The sequence below is a fragment of the Colobus angolensis genome, unplaced genomic scaffold (assembly GCF_000951035.1).
Source record: "Colobus angolensis palliatus isolate OR3802 unplaced genomic scaffold, Cang.pa_1.0 Scaffold117, whole genome shotgun sequence".
Taxonomy (NCBI): domain Eukaryota; kingdom Metazoa; phylum Chordata; class Mammalia; order Primates; family Cercopithecidae; genus Colobus; species Colobus angolensis.
Genome location: NW_012112808.1, coordinates 2,872,889 through 2,890,187, shown reverse-complemented (window position 1 = coordinate 2,890,187; position 17,299 = coordinate 2,872,889). Strand labels below are relative to the sequence as shown.

The 17,299-nt window shown below is 41.8% G+C and overlaps 1 protein-coding gene across 4 annotated transcripts in view; it reads left to right on the top strand.

Moving 5' to 3' along the window:
• Positions 1–17,299, top strand: part of KIF16B (kinesin family member 16B) — a 325,669-nt gene that overhangs the window by 205,823 nt on the left and 102,547 nt on the right. For 2 of the 4 annotated variants that reach the window (XM_011962686.1, XM_011962670.1), the window contains exons 18-22: positions 3,738–3,791; positions 5,344–6,702; positions 11,567–11,719; positions 14,549–14,645; positions 15,672–15,722. In XM_011962686.1, coding sequence (XP_011818076.1) covers positions 3,738–3,791; positions 5,344–6,702; positions 11,567–11,719; positions 14,549–14,645; positions 15,672–15,722 — 1,714 coding nt within the window. Of the gene's footprint in view, positions 1–3,350; positions 3,384–3,737; positions 3,792–5,343; positions 6,703–11,566; positions 11,720–14,548; positions 14,646–15,671; positions 15,723–17,299 lie in introns of all 4 variants that reach the window. The other 2 variants (XM_011962678.1, XM_011962694.1) reach the window with 2 other exon arrangements.

Genomic DNA, 17,299 nt, shown 5'->3' with positions numbered 1-17,299 from the left:
TAATGTGACATTTTAACTGAGCACCTACTTTTTTTTTTTTTTTTTTGAGGTGGAGTTTTGCTCTTGTCTGCCAGGCTGGAGTACAGTGGTGAGATCTCAGTTCACTGCAACCTCCGCCTCCCAGGTTCAAGCCATTCTCCTGCCTTAGTCTCCCGAGTAGCTGGGATTACAGGTGCCCACCACTACGCCTGGCTAATTTTTATATTTTTAGTAATGACAGGGTTTCACCGTGTTCGCCAGGCTGGTCTCGAACTCCTGATTTCAGGTGATCCGCCTGCCTCCCAAAGTGCTGGATTACAGGTGTGAGCCACTGTGCCTGGCCAACTGAGCACCTGCTTTTTAAAAATTGAGCACAGTGTCAGGTACTGTGCTAGGCAAGAGGCTACAACAGTCTGTAAGAGAGATGTGGTCCCTGTCCCCCCCAGGCTCCTGATCAGTAAGTGACAGTCAGTGTGTCACACCTGAGCATGGGGTTCTGAGCCCAGAATTTGGTAGTACCTAGGATCAAGGCAAACAGTTAACTTGGGTCCTGCTCTGTCATCTGCTTAAGTTTCTATCACTAACTTGTCTCTGCCTTCTTATATTGCTCCCGCACCCATCTGTTTTCTACAGAACACCAGGAATATGTGTTCTTCAACAGTCCTGGCCCAAGACATTTTTCTGCCACCTCCTTTAAGATCAAGTTCAGAGTCATTAATGTAACATCCAAGGCTCTTCACTGTCCAGCTTCTGTTGTCCTCTTGAGCTTCATGTCTTGCCATCTCTCCTATAGCAAGCCCAAATCTGATTTTATTAGCTTTCTTTGAGTTTCTATATCATGTAAGAGAAAGAATGACCCAGATTAGATGTATGCTTCTTCAGGAAGCTCTGCTTGATCCTAGGTACTACCAAATTCTGGGCTCAGTACCCCGTGCTCATATGTGACACACTGACTGTCACTTACAGACCCGGAGCCTGGTGGGGACAGGGACCACATCTCCCTTACAGACTGTCGGAGCCTCTTGCCTAACACAGTACTTGACACTGTGCTCAATTTTTAAAAAGCAGGTACTCAGTTAAAATGTCACATTAAATGTTAAAACTCAGAACTAATTGCCTCCTTGAGACCGTGCAGCTCACTAGTAGCAACAATTGTGATTGGCAGCAGAGATTTTATTACCGAACTTGAATCCAAGTCCTGCCTCTGCTGCTTACGTACTGTAAGCCTCAGTTTCCTGCTTTGTTAAAAGGGATGAGAAATATGCTTTCTAAGGCTGGAAGAACAAGTGACAGAGGGCATGCTGACTGTCAAACACAGAACCTGTGTCTTTTTTTGTTTGCTTTTTTTTGCTGCCAGGGTTCCAGATGTCATTTAGCTTTTTTTTTCTTTTTTATTTATTTGTTTTTTATTATACTTTAAGTTCTAGGGTACATGTGCACAACGCGCAGGTTTGTTACATATGTACACATGTGCCATGTTGGTGTGCTGCACCCACCAACACGTCATTTACATTAGGTATATCTCCTAATGCTATCCCTCCCCCCTCCCCCTACCCCACGACAGGCCCCAGTTTGTGTTGCGCAGAACTTGTTTCTATAAACAATCCTCAGATAGTAGGTTTCCATCCGAACGCCCAGTGCTCAGTGTAACATTTTTGGCTGTGCGCACGTGACACTGTCAAAGCCAGCTCTACTGGTGTGCGCACTGAGCTCTCGTTCACAGAAAATAAAATCAAGAGTACAGTTCATTCCATTGGGGAAATTCTCAGGTTTTAAAAAGTATTTGATCCAGTGATTCTTTTTGACTATGTAAATATCTCTAGAAAGACTGAACTAGATCTATTGAAGTGTGAAGATACCAATTTGGAATCCTTCCTAAGATTCTGTTTATTCTTAAATAAAAAGGAATGATCATATTTTAATTTTAACGAAGTCCTAAGACTACTTAATGCAATTGCATATGGGCTAGCCTTCATGACTGGCAAATGCTTTTCATTTAGATTTATATGGCTGATTTCTCATGCTAAGGTACAGATTATTTTTGTCAGTAGAATAAACATATTGTTATCTAACAAGTTTCAATGAAATATTTAATACTTTTATTTTATATCACAAATTTGAACATTGCTCATAAACTGAGTTAATAGGCGGTATTTTGGAAGCAGGCTGCCATGAGTTCACATCCTGGCTCCACTACCTATTACCACTGTGACCTTGGAGAAGGTGTTCAACATATCCAAACTTTTGGATTCCTCATCTGTAAAATGGAGATACTGTTTGCTGCCTTTAGAATTTGCTGGGTGGACGAGGGAGATTATGTGCAAATCACCCCACACAGCACCTACTATGTAAGAGATACTCAGTTCTGCCTAAAAATGCCACTATACCGTAGTCCCAGCTGCACAGGAGACTGAGAGAGGAGGATTGCTTGAGCCCAGGAGGTCAGAGCTGCAATGAGCCATGATCACACCACTGCACTCCAACCTGGACGTCAAAGCAAGACCCTGTGTCAAAAAACAACCCCAAAACGAAATCCACCAGACATCTTACTTTCAATATTTCCCCACATTATTAAACTGGAAAGAACTATTTGAAGTGTTTGTTCACTCATGACTAAGTAGTTGTTTCCAATCTGAATTTTGCACATTATTCAAGGAAGAAGATTTACGGTGACTTTTCTGTAGCCCAGCTTTTCAGCTGTATCTGCCCTCTACCACAACAGAAAAATGTATAAGCTTAAGAATTATAGTTCAAGCGTGGTGGGGTTGGGAATGGGGTAGCTGGCAGTGTCTGACCCAACCCCAATCCCAACCCTGAAAAAAAAATAAAGAAATACAGTTTCTGCTGCTTAATAAGAATAGTTAAACTTTGCAATAATTAAATATAATATTTGATAAGAAATCAGCTTGTGTTGTTATTTTAGTGAGTTGTTTTAAAATTCCCGATGACCTAAATCCCTTTATTTTACCACCACTATGAATCTGTTCACAATCTCACAAGCCCCATAACTCCTATGTTGCATAACTATTAATTACAGCAGGAACTTGATGAACCTACATGCAGTATAACTATCTATAAAGTAGTAAAGGTGCCAGTTTGATTACTGTTTATAATTATTATTGGTACTCAGTTGTTTACTATGATTATCATGAGAAGTGTGAGAAGTAGAAAACATAACAGAGCTAACTTTTTGGAGTGGAGTGTTTGTTTCATGAAATTATTGGGACATGTGATATTTATAAAAAGATGTTTCAATTTGTGCATGGCTATTGGCTTTTAAGTACCTTACTGCTTTTCTCCTGATATTCCTTCCTATTAAATGCTTTCCTTAATTGATGTCTGTGCTCTCTCTCTCTCTACCTCCCTGGCAGTCTTTTCCCTATAAAAGGACCCATCTGTCTAAGGTAGAGATTCTCCATTTTTATATACTCATCAGTGCTAAGCTGCATGGAGTAGACCTGCTTCTCATTTAGAAGTCTTGTTTAACTCTGCTTTTTCAATACAGCTTTTGTTTTGTTTGTTTTCCTTCAAGTAAAATCTGTTCTTTTCAGCCTGAGTTCAAGTACCCAAAAGTATGTCTAATTCCTAATCATAGTCCTAAAGCAAAGAATGCATTTTAATCTTGCTAATCCACGGTAATTAATAGTAATATTTGGAAAACTGATGCCCTTTTTAATATGTGACTCTGTATAGAGAGAGTGAGAGAGAGAGAGAAAAGCTCTTTAGAAAAGTGACTCATTTTCATTTGATTTTATTAGACTTGAATTTGAGAGGCAACAGCGTGAAGAACTTGAAAAATTGGAAAGTAAAAGGTAAGCCACATGGGGTTCAAGTTTCAGCACTGCTGTAGTCTGGATTCCTGTGTTAATATCCTGGACTGATTTCATCTGTGTCTGCTTCAGTACTTCGCTCTTGCTCTGTGTCTGTTATTTACATGTCTAATGACTGCAGGTCTTTTTGTTTTGTTTTGTTTTTGTTTTTGTTTTTGTTTTTGGAGTAGTTGGTTTTTCTTCAAGTGTAACTTTTTTTAAACAGTTCGTCTTCAAATATTTATGAGAAACGAGAAATAGAGTCAGTAGGCAAATCTAACACACCAATTAAATTTAATACACCAAAATGTATTCATTTAAATGTAATCAAAAGTAAATCTTCTCTTAATAATATCCCCTGAGTTTTTAAAAAGCCCAAAGAATGACAATTTCCCTTCCTTCTACCTCCCTGCTTTTAAAACATCTTTTCTGATACTGTTTAGCCGTTTGTATGTCCCCATGTATAATTTGCTTTTCTTATTCTTTGCTCACTTTTCTTTTGTGTATGGGGGCACAGGGTGGAGGGAAAAATGGCTGTTTAATTGATTTGGACAGTTCTTTATATGTTCTGAAATAATTCTTTACCTGATAAAACTGTATTTTCTCCTTTTCTGTTTTTCCTGTCCTATTTAATAACCAGCCAAGACGTAGACCAAAGATGACAATTAGAGTGAAAACCAAAGCTATAGAAAATCTGCAAAGTAAATGTTTATTTTGTAGGACCTGGAGTTTAAATGTCACAAATAAATTGTCTTAGTTTCCAGCATTATCCAAGATAAACATTTGGTGGGTCAGGAGGTGGAGGCCGTGTATTCCTACTCTAACTCTGTGCTCTTCCTCTGGAGGCCATCCCAACCCTAAACTTTATGGTAGAGTGCCCTGTGGAGATCATTTGTTCTCCAACAGAAAACACAACATGTCACCTCCCCACCAGCCTGCAAAATTATGCATGTATATATTCTAATGGAGGCTCCAGTTAGTTTCAGTGTTATGCACTAATAAACTAACATTTTGGACCATTTGATGATCACCATTTGTCCCAAACTAGTGATTAAATGCTACGTAGTATGTAGTTTTTTAGCTGGAACAATGAACTGTCGATTATCATGACTTTGATATTTGACCCCAATGAGATGAGGACAGCATAAGCATTTTTATTTAATGTTGTCTTGTAACTGAACTTCTGTTGAGTTTTAGTCATTGGGCTGAATAAAGTTATTCACATTTAATTTCAATTGGGCATGGCTCTTTCTCTTCGAGCTCAGGGGCCTTTTAAAATGATATCATGCATAACACGTTGTGATTATAGGCTCTACAAAGAAATAGTATCAGAAGCCACTTCAGGAGTATAGGCAGATGATATGTTGGACAGTAAAAAAATAAAAAAATTAAACAAGATGCTGCTGGAAATTTAAAGGAAAGCAGTTGCTCTTCTTTTTTTATTTTGATGGAGGCTTTGACCTAGTCGTCTGTGCATTTTCAGAACATTTCAGTAAAGTTAGAGCAACATTTGAACAATGATCAGATAACAACCAGTCAGTGCTTTGCATTTCAGGAAACTCATAGAAGAAATGGAGGAAAAGCAGAAATCAGACAAGGCTGAACTGGAGCGGATGCAGCAGGAGGTGGAGACCCAGCGCAAGGAGACAGAAATCGTGCAGCTCCAGATTCGTAAGCAGGAGGAGAGCCTCAAACGCCGCAGCTTCCACATTGAGAGCAAGCTAAAGGATTTACTTGCTGAGAAGGAAAAATTTGAAGAGGAGAGGCTGAGGGAACAGCAGGAAATCGAGCTGCAGAAGAAGAGACAAGAAGAAGAGACCTTTCTCCGCGTCCAAGAAGAACTCCAACGACTCAAAGAACTCAACAACAACGAGAAGGCTGAGAAGTTTCAGATATTTCAAGAACTGGACCGGCTCCAGAAGGAAAAAGATGAACAGTATGCCAAGCTTGAACTGGAAAAAAAGAGACTGGAGGAGCAGGAGAAGGAGCAGGTCATGCTCGTGGCCCATCTGGAAGAGCAGCTCCGAGAGAGGCAGGAAATGATCCAGCTCCTGCGGCGCGGGGAGGTGCAATGGGTGGAAGAGGAGAAGAGAGACCTGGAAGGCATTCGGGAATCCCTGCTGCGGGTGAAGGAGGCTCGTGCTGGAGGGGATGAAGATGGTGAGGAGTTAGAAAAGGCTCAACTGCGTTTCTTCGAATTCAAGAGAAGGCAGCTTGTCAAGCTAGTGAACTTGGAGAAGGACCTGGTTCAGCAGAAAGACCTCCTGAAAAAAGAAGTCCAAGAAGAACAGGAGATCCTAGAGTGTTTAAAATGTGAACATGACAAAGAATCTAGATTGTTGGGAAAACATGAAGAGAGTTTCACAGATGTCACAGAAGTGGCTCAAGATTTCGAGAAAATAAAGCCAGTGGAGTACAGGCTGCAATATAAAGAACGCCAGCTACAGTACCTCCTGCAGAATCACTTGCCAACTCTGTTGGAAGAAAAGCAAAGAGCATTTGAAATTCTTGACAGAGGCCCTCTCAGCTTAGACAACACTCTTTATCAAGTAGAAAAGGAAATGGAAGAAAAAGAAGAACAGCTTGCACAGTACCAGGCCAATGCAAGCCAGCTGCAAAAGCTCCAAGCCACCTTTGAATTCACTGCCAACATTGCGCGTCAGGAGGAAAAAGTGAGGAAAAAGGAAAAGGAGATTCTGGAGTCCAGAGAGAAGCAGCAGAGAGAGGCGCTGGAGCGGGCCCTGGCCAGGCTGGAGAGGAGACATTCTGCGCTGCAGAGGCGCTCCACCCTGGGCATGGAGATTGAAGAGCAGAGGCAGAAACTTGCCAGTCTGAACAGTGGCAGCAGAGAGCAGTCAGGGCTCCAGGCTAGCCTGGAGGCTGAACAGGAAGCCCTGGAGAAGGACCAGGAGAGGTGAGATTGGGAAGGAAGGGTGTGGCATACAGTGGGTGCCAAATGAGTGCTCATTTTTCACTCCTCATGTTGTGTTTATCACTTTTTTTAAGTTATTCTTTTAGCCTTCATATTCTCTAATACATAGGCAAATGCTTGTATTTGCCAGAACTGAGGAAAGTACCCCTAGACTTGTATTTCTCCTTAGTGTCCTTGTTTTAGAATTGTTGGCCTAGAGTTGAAACACACACGAACAAAAGCAAAGCCCATGTTCATTATCCCGCTCACCTATGGAATGTGTGTGTTTTAATATTTTGATAAATGCAAGACTGAGAAAGTTTCCACTTTGATTTCTCCTTTGCTTCTTTCTTATCTCCCCTGCGTGTCTCCCTCTCTTTTCTCTTTCTTCTTCCCCTTCCGTTCCCTCCTTTCTCTTCCATTGCATCTATTTCCTCCTCCTTTTTCTTCCTTTGCCCTCTCTCTTTCCTCTCCTTCCCCTTTCTTCCTTCCCTCCTCACGTCTTTCTCGCTTGCTCCCTGTCTCTTTCCTTCTCTCCCTATTTTCCGCCCTCCTCCCTCACCTCGTTCCATCTCTGCCTCCCTGCCCTTTCTTACCAATGGTTTTGCATCTTCTCCATGACTAGCACTTGTTGAAGTAAGTATTATCCCTGGAGTTCATGGTTTGCATACAGGCTACTGATTTCTTCAACCTGTTGGGAATAAAAAATAAATACTTCTCCCACCCCTGTTGAGTCACAGTAATTAAGAGGAGGCCTCAGGACTCTGCATTATGAAACAATTAACCAAACCAACAAACAAAACTCCAGATGATTCTGAACACAGTGGGATATTAGAACATGTTTGGTGATTTACTGGTATTATTTTTGTTGTTGTGAAAAATAAAACTAGGAAACTAGCACTCTTGTCTTGTAAGGTAAGAATATTTATCTTCCTTCACCTATTTTCTGTCACCATGCTTACCACACCATAAGTTCTCAAAATGAATATTACGTGAATTTGAGAACACCTTTTTTGGAGCCTTGAAGACATGATGACGGGACTCACAGAAAGGCCAACAGCCACCTGGGTGATGCAAACATCACCCGATTTGGAGACTTGCAAGAGGAATTTATAGCCTGGTTCAGCCCCTTCATATCAAGATGGTAGAATGTTCTTACCTTGGGCAGGGTCTTTCATCGCTGGGCCTCAGTGTCACCACTTGTATAAGAAGAGGATGGATGAGATCACAGGGTCTTGTTCTGGGTCCAGGCTGGAGTGCAGTAGTGTGATCATAGCTCACTGCAGCCTCAAACTCCTGGGCTCAAGCAATCCTCCTGCCCCAGCCACCCAAATGGCTGGGACTCCAGGTATATACTACATGCCTGGCTTTTTATTTATTTATTTAAAGAGATGGGGTCTCCCTGTGTTGCCCAGGCTGGTCTCAAACTCCTGGGTTCAAGCAGTTCTCCCACCTGAGCCTTCTGAAGTGCTGGGATTATAGGCATGAGCCACCACTCCCTGCTCAGTTGAGATCTTAAGCTCAAATTGGAGAGCGGAAACCTTGCCCTCTCTGCAGTACTTCCCCCACCCACAGCACCTCCTAAGGGGGCTGCACCAGAGGTCCAGTGTACTGGCCAGGACACCCCACCTTGGCGTTTAGCAGACACATGGGACTGGTTGCTGATAACAAGGCAAGACCCACTCAGAAGTGTTACTGTAGCCTTCACCCATCACATTGCCTGAAAAGGTCAGGACAACTTCCATTCAAATGATTGGGTTATGCTATGGATTATATTTACCATCACTATCTGGTAGTTCCCTCAGGCAAACAGCAACAAAGTAACAATCAAAAACCCTAATGCTGTTATTTCAGAGAAATAGGTTGGGGGTTTAAGAAAATGATTACAGGTATGTTATGTAAATGAAATTGCTAGACGAAGATCCAGCCCCAGGAAATTTAAAGTAGTGGAGGGCACACTCTCAATTTGTAGCCTGTAGTGTGCAATAAGAATGCAGCATGAGCTTTTAGCTTGATGTTCTTGGCTTTTGTCACCTGGCCACTTAGTATTAATACTGTATAATAGCAGACACAGTATTGCAGTTTCCACAGAAGTGATTACACAATGTGAGTGTTCCCTCAGAAGCCAAGTAAAGGGGGCTGTTAGCTTCGTGAGTTTTCATGAAATAGACTTAGCTAAGTGCTAATTCAGGCCAACAGATTCCGGGCTCTGTGTTCTGACTGCGATGCCCCTACAGCTTTCTATTGGAATTTCTGTTGTGCTTCATTTTCTCCCAGGGTTCTCACGGCTAAGCCAGGATTCACCATGCAGCCTGACTTGGCCCCTTGTAAAATTCCACAGGTATGACATATTAAATTCATGTGGGACCAGACTGGACAAGAATGTCCTGAACTTGGCTCTCCCATTGCCTTCTCAGTGCTTTATGAACCAGGTTTAATCCATTTTCCTGCCTTTCTTCCCACCACCTGCTCATTCCAGCTGCCCCATTGACATGGATCAGGTAACCCAACTGGAAACACCTCCTGTCACCATAGCAGGGATAACAGAGGCAAATTGTTAATACTCACACTTAATCCTGTTTTCTTGTCAGAGTCCTTTAACAATGGCAACGATGTTAATAGTCATGAGGCAAGCCATGAAGAATAACTGTGTGTACCTCAGATCCTGCTTTAAATGCGGTGTGTGCATTGTCATTTACTTTTCCAATAAAGAGTGCCATCGTCTACAGTTTACACATGAGGGAACTGAAGCCTGCAGTAGTTGTGTAACCATTGGGGATGAATGTCACACAGTCAGAAAGTGGCGGAGTTGTAAGTCAGATCTCAATCTTATCACCCATCTCTGAGCCACTTAGCCCTCTAGTCTTCTGACCATGCGTCTGCCACACACGGGAAGGCCAGCTTGTCCCTTGCCACCCATATAAATCTCACTCAGGCTTCAGGATACCACTCAAACCCTCCTTTGCTCTGTGGAATCTTTTTCACTGGCCACTGGCCCGGTGCTGAAGGACAATTCTTAACAACCCCAGCAGGAGTTTTCTTAACTGTAAACATTGCTAATTGCCTGCTGACATCCAGCTCATGTTTTTTGTTTTGTTTTTGTTTTTTGGCCGTTGGTAATACCCTATTAATATTGCTCCTCAATTCTTTGCCCACCACCAGGCCTCTGACATCTTTTTTTTTTTTTTTTTTTTTTTTTTGCTTATGTCTTGTCTTTTGAAAATACTGTATGTTCCGCAAGTTGATGCTGTAGAAGTACTTGCTAATCAGTAGACCAAGAAAGGGTTGAGTTAAACTGGGCACAGCCTCGTGTGGGTCTCATGAGTGCTTACCCTCATGACCCTGTGATCCATGTCGGAAAGTTCAGAACTTGGCTTTCATGTTCAAGATAGAGCAGTCAGATTGCTGCTGGTGACACCAGAGGGTTGGCAACATCATGGTGTGTTGACATCTGAAGGCAGAATCTCTGGTTTTTAGAGCTGAAGGAATTGAGGGAGATTAGTTGATGCTCTCATTTGATCCATGAGGAAATTGAGACCCATGTTTAAATAACTTCGCCAAGTTCGCACAGTGAATGGACTGCAGTCTCATGCTTCCTGAGGCCAAATTCACTGGCAAGCTTGGCCCTCTGGCCTGATGGCCCTGGATTCAAGTATGCCTGGCCTGGTAGGAGAAAGACCTTACATACATTTGACCTCATATAGATGTATCATTTATCATTGGAGGTAAATTTTATGGTTTATTTTAGTTTCTCGTGGAACTCAGCCTACTTTCCTAGGCCTGTCTTTTCTGCTTCCCCTTCCCACGCCCTCTGCCTCAGCGCAAAGTGGATGCCTGGTTTTCATGGCCTTGCCCCATTGCTCATATTGCTTTCTGCACTTAGATAATCTTCTGCCATTGTCTCCAAATGCCTACATTCCCACTGGCCTCTGGAGACTCAACTTAGAACTGCCTTGACTGAACTTTCTCCTAAATTTGTGGTTTTTAAAACTCGTTAAAACATAGATCTTTTTCGTCAAATGTAAGTATTTACCAGAACCCTGATATGTAGTCCACAACCAACTCTTGTTGAAGCAGGAGTTACAGGCCTCAGAATCCTACACACCTACCTCTAGGACTTGTTTGGAGCACAGTGGAGAGATCTTTGCTCTTGATGGTCAAATTTACTCTACCTTCTGGATGCCTCCAGTGCTCATCCTGAACCCTTCTTGTGGCCCATTGGCACTTTATGTCTTGTCTTATGGGTATGTGGCACCTTTTCTACTAGAAGGTAAAGTTCTTTGTACACAGGGGACAGATCTTGATCCCCCATGTTGTCTAAAACAATGTCTCACACAGTAAGGATGATCAGGAAATGTTTGGAGCACAGTGGAGAGATCTTTGCTCTTGATGGTCAAATTTACTCTACCTTCTGGATGCCTCCAGTGCTCATCCTGAACCCTTCTTGTGGCCCATTGGCACTTTATGTCTTGTCTTATGGGTATGTGGCACCTTTTCTACTAGAAGGTAAAGTTCTTTGTACACAGGGGACAGATCTTGATCCCCCATGTTGTCTAAAACAATGTCTCACACAGTAAGGATGATCAGGAAATGTTTGGAGCACAGTGGAGAGATCTTTGCTCTTGATGGTCAAATTTACTCTACCTTCTGGATGCCTCCAGTGCTCATCCTGAACCCTTCTTGTGGCCCATTGGCACTTTATGTCTTGTCTTATGGGTATGTGGCACCTTTTCTACTAGAAGGTAAAGTGCTTTGTACACAGGGGACAGATCTTGATCCCCCATGTTGTCTAAAACAATGTCTCACACAGTAAGGATGATCAGGAAATACTATTAATGAATGAATTATGTGGCTCCTATCTGTGTAGGTTAGAATATGAAATCCAGCTGCTGAAACAGAAGATTTATGAGGTCGATGGTGTTCAGAAAAGTCATCATGGGACCCTGGAAGGGAAGGTGGCTTCTTCCAGCTTGCCAGTCAGTGCTGAAAAATCACACCTGGTTCCCCTCATGGATGCCAGGTACTGGACATGAAAGTGATTCCAGGCTTCTCATTTGATGTGACTCAAGGATTCATTGTTTCTCTATTGAACTACTTAGTATCTGGAGGGCTGTATTAAGGGCAACAGGTTGTACATGTGCTTGAGATGTGCTCTGCCTTCATCTGCCATTGGCCTGCCAGTGGTAAGGTAAGGGGTGGTTTCAAGAAAGTCAAGGACTTGAGACCTAGCTAGCCAGATCCATCTTGTTGCAAGTACAGTTGTCCCTTGGTATCTGCATAGGATTGGTTTCAGGATGGCTCTTTGATACAAAATCCACACATCCTGAAGTCCCCGTGTTAGCCCTCTGGAGCCTGCGGTTAGAAAAATTTGCCCTCGGGCTGGACACGGTGGCTCAAGCCTGTAATCCCAGCACTTTGGGAGGCCGAGACGGGTGGATCATGAGGTCAGGAGATCGAGACCATCCTGGCGAACACGGTGAAACCCCGTCTCTACTAAAAAATACAAAAAACTAGCCGGGCGAGGTGGCGGGCGCCTGTAGTCCCAGCTACTCGGGAGGCTGAGGCAGGAGAATGGCATGAACCCGGGAGGCGGAGCTTGCAGTGAGCTGAGATCTGGCCACTGCACTCCAGCCCGGGCGACAGAGCGAGACTCCGTCTCAAAAAAAAAAAAAAAAAAAAAAGAAAAAGTTGCCCTCCTTACATTTTCAATCTGTGTACAGTTGTGGATGTGAAACCACTAATAGGGAGGTCCAACTGTATTTACTGGAAAAAATTCACATATTAGTGGACTTGTGCTGTTCAAACCTGTGTTGTTCAAGGGTCAAGTGTGGTTTGAATGAGAGGGTGGAATGAAAAGTTGCAGGGGAACCAGCTCATCCAGCACAAAGTGAGGCAGGGTCAGGTTGACAAAAACAAAGACCTAGAATTAACTTAACTGTACCAAGGAGGAGGATCTTGTGTTGACAGTTAATTTATATGTCATGGATTACTAATAGATGAAGTTTGTTATAAAAACTAGTATATTCAGAATGATTGTGAGTATAATAAATCTATATCTAATGTTACTTTAGTTAAGTGATTTTCAGCTTAGGTGGCATTGTGTGTTGCTCTGTGGCTTAGAGCCCTTAGAAAAATCAGCTTAATTATTCTTTGCCTGTAAGAAAACAATGATTATCCTTCTTCACGCCATTTAAACATGGGAACATTTGAAATTGGGCAGTCTTGAACCCTAGATGTTAGGAGATATATATTTGGATATCAAAATGTACTCAGAATGGCATGAGCCTCATATCCCACAGGGCTAGTTTCAAATTTAAGTGAGTATCGGGGTGATAAATTGTAAATGGCCTTCACTCATGTTCAGTAGCACACAATTTTCAGTGGCACACAATTTTGTTTTCAATATTGAAAGATAAACATTGTGCTTTATTTGGACTCTTTTACCTAAAATTTTAATCTCTTTGCCTAGCATTTTAGAAAATCTTTTCTCTTTGTTCTGTAGTATAGAAATGATTACAGGATTATGCATGTGTTTATGCAGATTTACTTATTTATTTAGTGAATGTGCTATCCTATAAACATGGAAACCATTTAATTTAAAATAATCCATCCGGCTGGGCATGGTGGCTCACACCTGTAATCCCAGCACTTTGGGAGGCCGAACTGGTCAGATCACCTGAGGTCATGAGTTCGAGACCAGCCTGACCAACATAGTGAAACCCTGTCTCCACTAAAAATACAAAAATTAGCCAGGTGTGGTGGCGGGTACCTGTAATCCCAGCTACCTGGGAGGCTAAGGCAGGAGACTCACTTGAACCTGGGAGGTGGAGGTTGTAGTGAGCGGAGATCACACCACAGCCCTCCAGGCTGGGAGACAAGAGTGAGACTCCGTCTCAAAAATAGTAATAATCCATCTAATCAGTACCTGTAGAATTGGAGGAGGGAAGTCTGGAACAGAATGACTTCCATTTGGCACTCTCTGCCACTAGAAAGATTTTCGATGAAGATAAAATTCTCTAGTCTCTCTGGTTCCTCCAGGAGTAATGACCTAAAAACAGTGAGGTGGAATGACCAGCGATTAGACCAAAATCCACTGAGGTGGTCAAGGCTGATAGTTTTGCTTCATACAACTTCACCTACATTTTGTGAGATATCAGATAATAAGTTGACACTGCTTCAAAAATCAGCAGTGTTTGGCTTCATTTCTGTCTTGGCCCTGTCCTAGGCGTTTTGGAAGGTAGAGACCTTTAAGATGTGGTCTTGCTGGCCAGGTACAGAGAACCCATTTGGAGAGACAAGACAGACTGGGAATACAAGTATGCAAGACGTTGTTCAATCTGAATGAGGAAGATTTGTAGAGAGTATGTCCATCTCTTGCTTATTTTTTTTTTTCTTTTTTGGTAATTCTCATACATGACCTTGAGATGTGAGAAATAACTATCATCTGTATTATCCTTTTCTGTATGAGGAACCCAGGGCTCTGTGAATGAAATGTTCTGTCTTGGCATCAGATCAGAGACCACAGAGCCTTCTGAAGCCAGTGACTGACTTCTCCCATCCTACAGCAAGCATTCCACTAAGGACTTGGATGGGATCACTTAGTCTCCTTTCCATTCCCAATATTCTATTACTTGTTCAGTTCTACCTCATTTGGGCAAAACCCAGATAGTGAACACGTAGCACCAGATTTCTTGAAAAAAGTAAAAATGTTGAAGTTCTCAGGTTGTTGTTAGGTTTGGCATTTAGAATGAGATTGCTCCCTGTCGTGAAGGGCATAGTAAAGAAAGGATCTCAGAATGTCGTGTGCGGTTAGAAGTGTCAGATCTACTCCATCTCCATTGTGTTTCAGGATCAATGCTTACATTGAAGAAGAAGTCCAAAGACGCCTTCAGGATTTGCATCGTGTGATTAGTGAAGGCTGCAGTACATCTGCAGACATGATGAAGGTAAGCTGAAAGAGCCAAATAACACAAAGTAACACGTTCATTCATCTTTCTTTTTTCCTTTTTTCTTTTTTTTTGTTTGAGATTGAGTCTTGCTCTGTCAACCAGTCTGGAGTGCAGTGGCACCATCTTGGCTCACTGCAACCTCCACCTCCCAGTTCAAACGACTCTCATGCCTCAGCCTCCTGAGTAGCTGGGACTATAGGCGCCTGCCACCACACCTGGCTAATTTTTGTATTTTTAGTAGACAGGGTTTCTACCACCATGTTGGCCAGGCTGGTCTCAAACTCCTGACCTCAAGTGATCCACCCGCCTCGGCTTCCCAAAGTGCTGGGATTACAGGCATGAGCCACCGCACTCAGCCCATTAATCTTTCAAGATGACTTTGAAGATAAGTTTTTGGGGGTAGTGGTGGTGGGTTCTTTTGTTTTCCAGTGAGAAAATTCAGATGTGGAATGTTCTAGAAAAAAATATTAAATATTACTTGGGCAGAGTGTAACAGTTTATAAATAGTATTAATTCAAGAGTAACTTTATAGTTTTGTAATTCTGTGACAACTTTTAAGTGATTATAAAGTCTAAAATACTTTTTAATTCTACATGCAACATTCTTCTGTTTTCTTCCAAAATACTTCCAAATTCCGTATTTATTTAATTTACTTTGTAAATTATCCAAAATATAAATAGAATGTTGACTTTTAGAAGATACATATTTGTGACAAGTCTATATTGAAATAAAGACCATGCATTTCTATCCTGCAAATTAAGAAATTCCCTAAGGAAATCTTGTTTTTAATATTATTCTTAGAATTTTAGGATTAGGAGTAAATAGTTCAGTTCTCTGATGGCAGATGGATCAATAGAGTCGTGTTTATCTTGGGGATATAAATTATATAGAAGGGTTGTCATTGTTGAATGACAAGTATGTTTATTTAGATTTCCATTTCCATAAATACTCGTGATCGAATCAGTCCCCCGCCCCACGAACTTGCTCTAATTTAATATAGAGGGCTTTTTATTTTCTTTTCAGGATAATGAGAAACTTCACAATGGCACCATTCAACGTAAACTAAAATATGAGGTAGGTAATGGTTTTTCAGATTGATAGGGTCGTCTTAAATTATGGCATGCTTATGTGATTACATTTTCTTAATGTTTAGTTGCATAATTAGAATTTTGAGGTCCCAATGAGATTAATGGCTAATAGGGAAAGCAAGCTATTATACGGACTTAAAATTAAACGGAATCCTGCAGATTGAAACTGCTTTGACTTTATTTGAATGGCATGTAGCTGTGATGGAGCTTTGCCCAGTTTTTCATTTGTGACAGTATATTTTCCCTTGGTCTGCATTTAAAAGGCAGAATTATATAATCAGAATCAGATATGGGGTTTGGAAATGAAACTCTGTACTCCTCCTGTCCATTTTATAGACTGTGAGTTGGCAGCAGTACAAAAGAAACACTCTTGATTGATTAACTTGTTTCTCTGGTAGATTGTCAAACCAAGGTTTATTTGGGCATGCAATTTGTAAGATTTCACTGGTATTTTCCTCCACTAAGAGGCATGTCCCTCCCACATATTTGTAAATTTTAAAAAAATCAACCCCCAAAAAATAGTAGGTGATGGAAATTTTCCAGATGGTGTTCATACATTACTGAACAGACAGCAAGAGGTGGATGTTCACAGAGGCTGAGCTGACTTTGGCCGCAGCCACGCCCTCCTGCCAGTCATCCAGTAATGATGTGGTCTTCCCCTGGATACCCATCTCCCTCCTCTACAGAGCAAGCCACTGGCTTTCATTTCTTTGTGTCCACAGTACCTTGCACATAGCGGGTGCACAGTAGTCCTTCCATGGTGATGACTTGTAGATAACAGTAATGATAATTCCTGTTAATGTTCATGGAAACGTTTGATTCCCATGAAACAAACCAAAAGGAGAGAGAAATGTAACCTGGGCTAGAACACTTGGGCATTTCTTTTGGCCTTGCTATCTGATTTTCATTAAGTTTGCCTTTATTGCGTTTTGGACATATGATCATGGACTTATTTTCATAACTAAATTTGACCTTCTAAACATTGAATCAGAGGGCTTGGAATTTATTGTAGGGAAAATGAAATATTAGATCAAGAAGTGGGTACTGTGGATCAATCCCATACAACGTATTTCTATTAAAATTCTCAGTGATTTATAATATATGTAATATGGAAAATTGATATTCTATGGATGAATCAGATAATCAATTCTTTAATCATGTATCAATACAAATGGCTTAGGCTTTTTATTTAACCTCTGAATTAATCTACCCAATGAAACCAATGACAAGAATCATCATGTGCAAAAGAATCACAGAAAGAGATACCACATCCCCATTTCAACTTTTTTTGACACCTTGAACAGAAAAGGCAGTTTTGCCCAGCATGGTATCTTGACCCACTTCTGCCCAGAGGTGCCACTGAGACTTCCAGCCTCATTAGAGAGGAGAGGAGGGAGGTGGATCAGAACGACCCCTGGGATCATCCCATGCTGTGGAGCATCTCAGGCCCTAAAACAACTTCCTCAGCATCCCAAGAGAGAACTCACCAGCAAAGGGATCAGTCCTCAGTACCGGAGTTATTCCAGGACAGTGAAAACAAATATTGTCATCCCGAGCATGCTG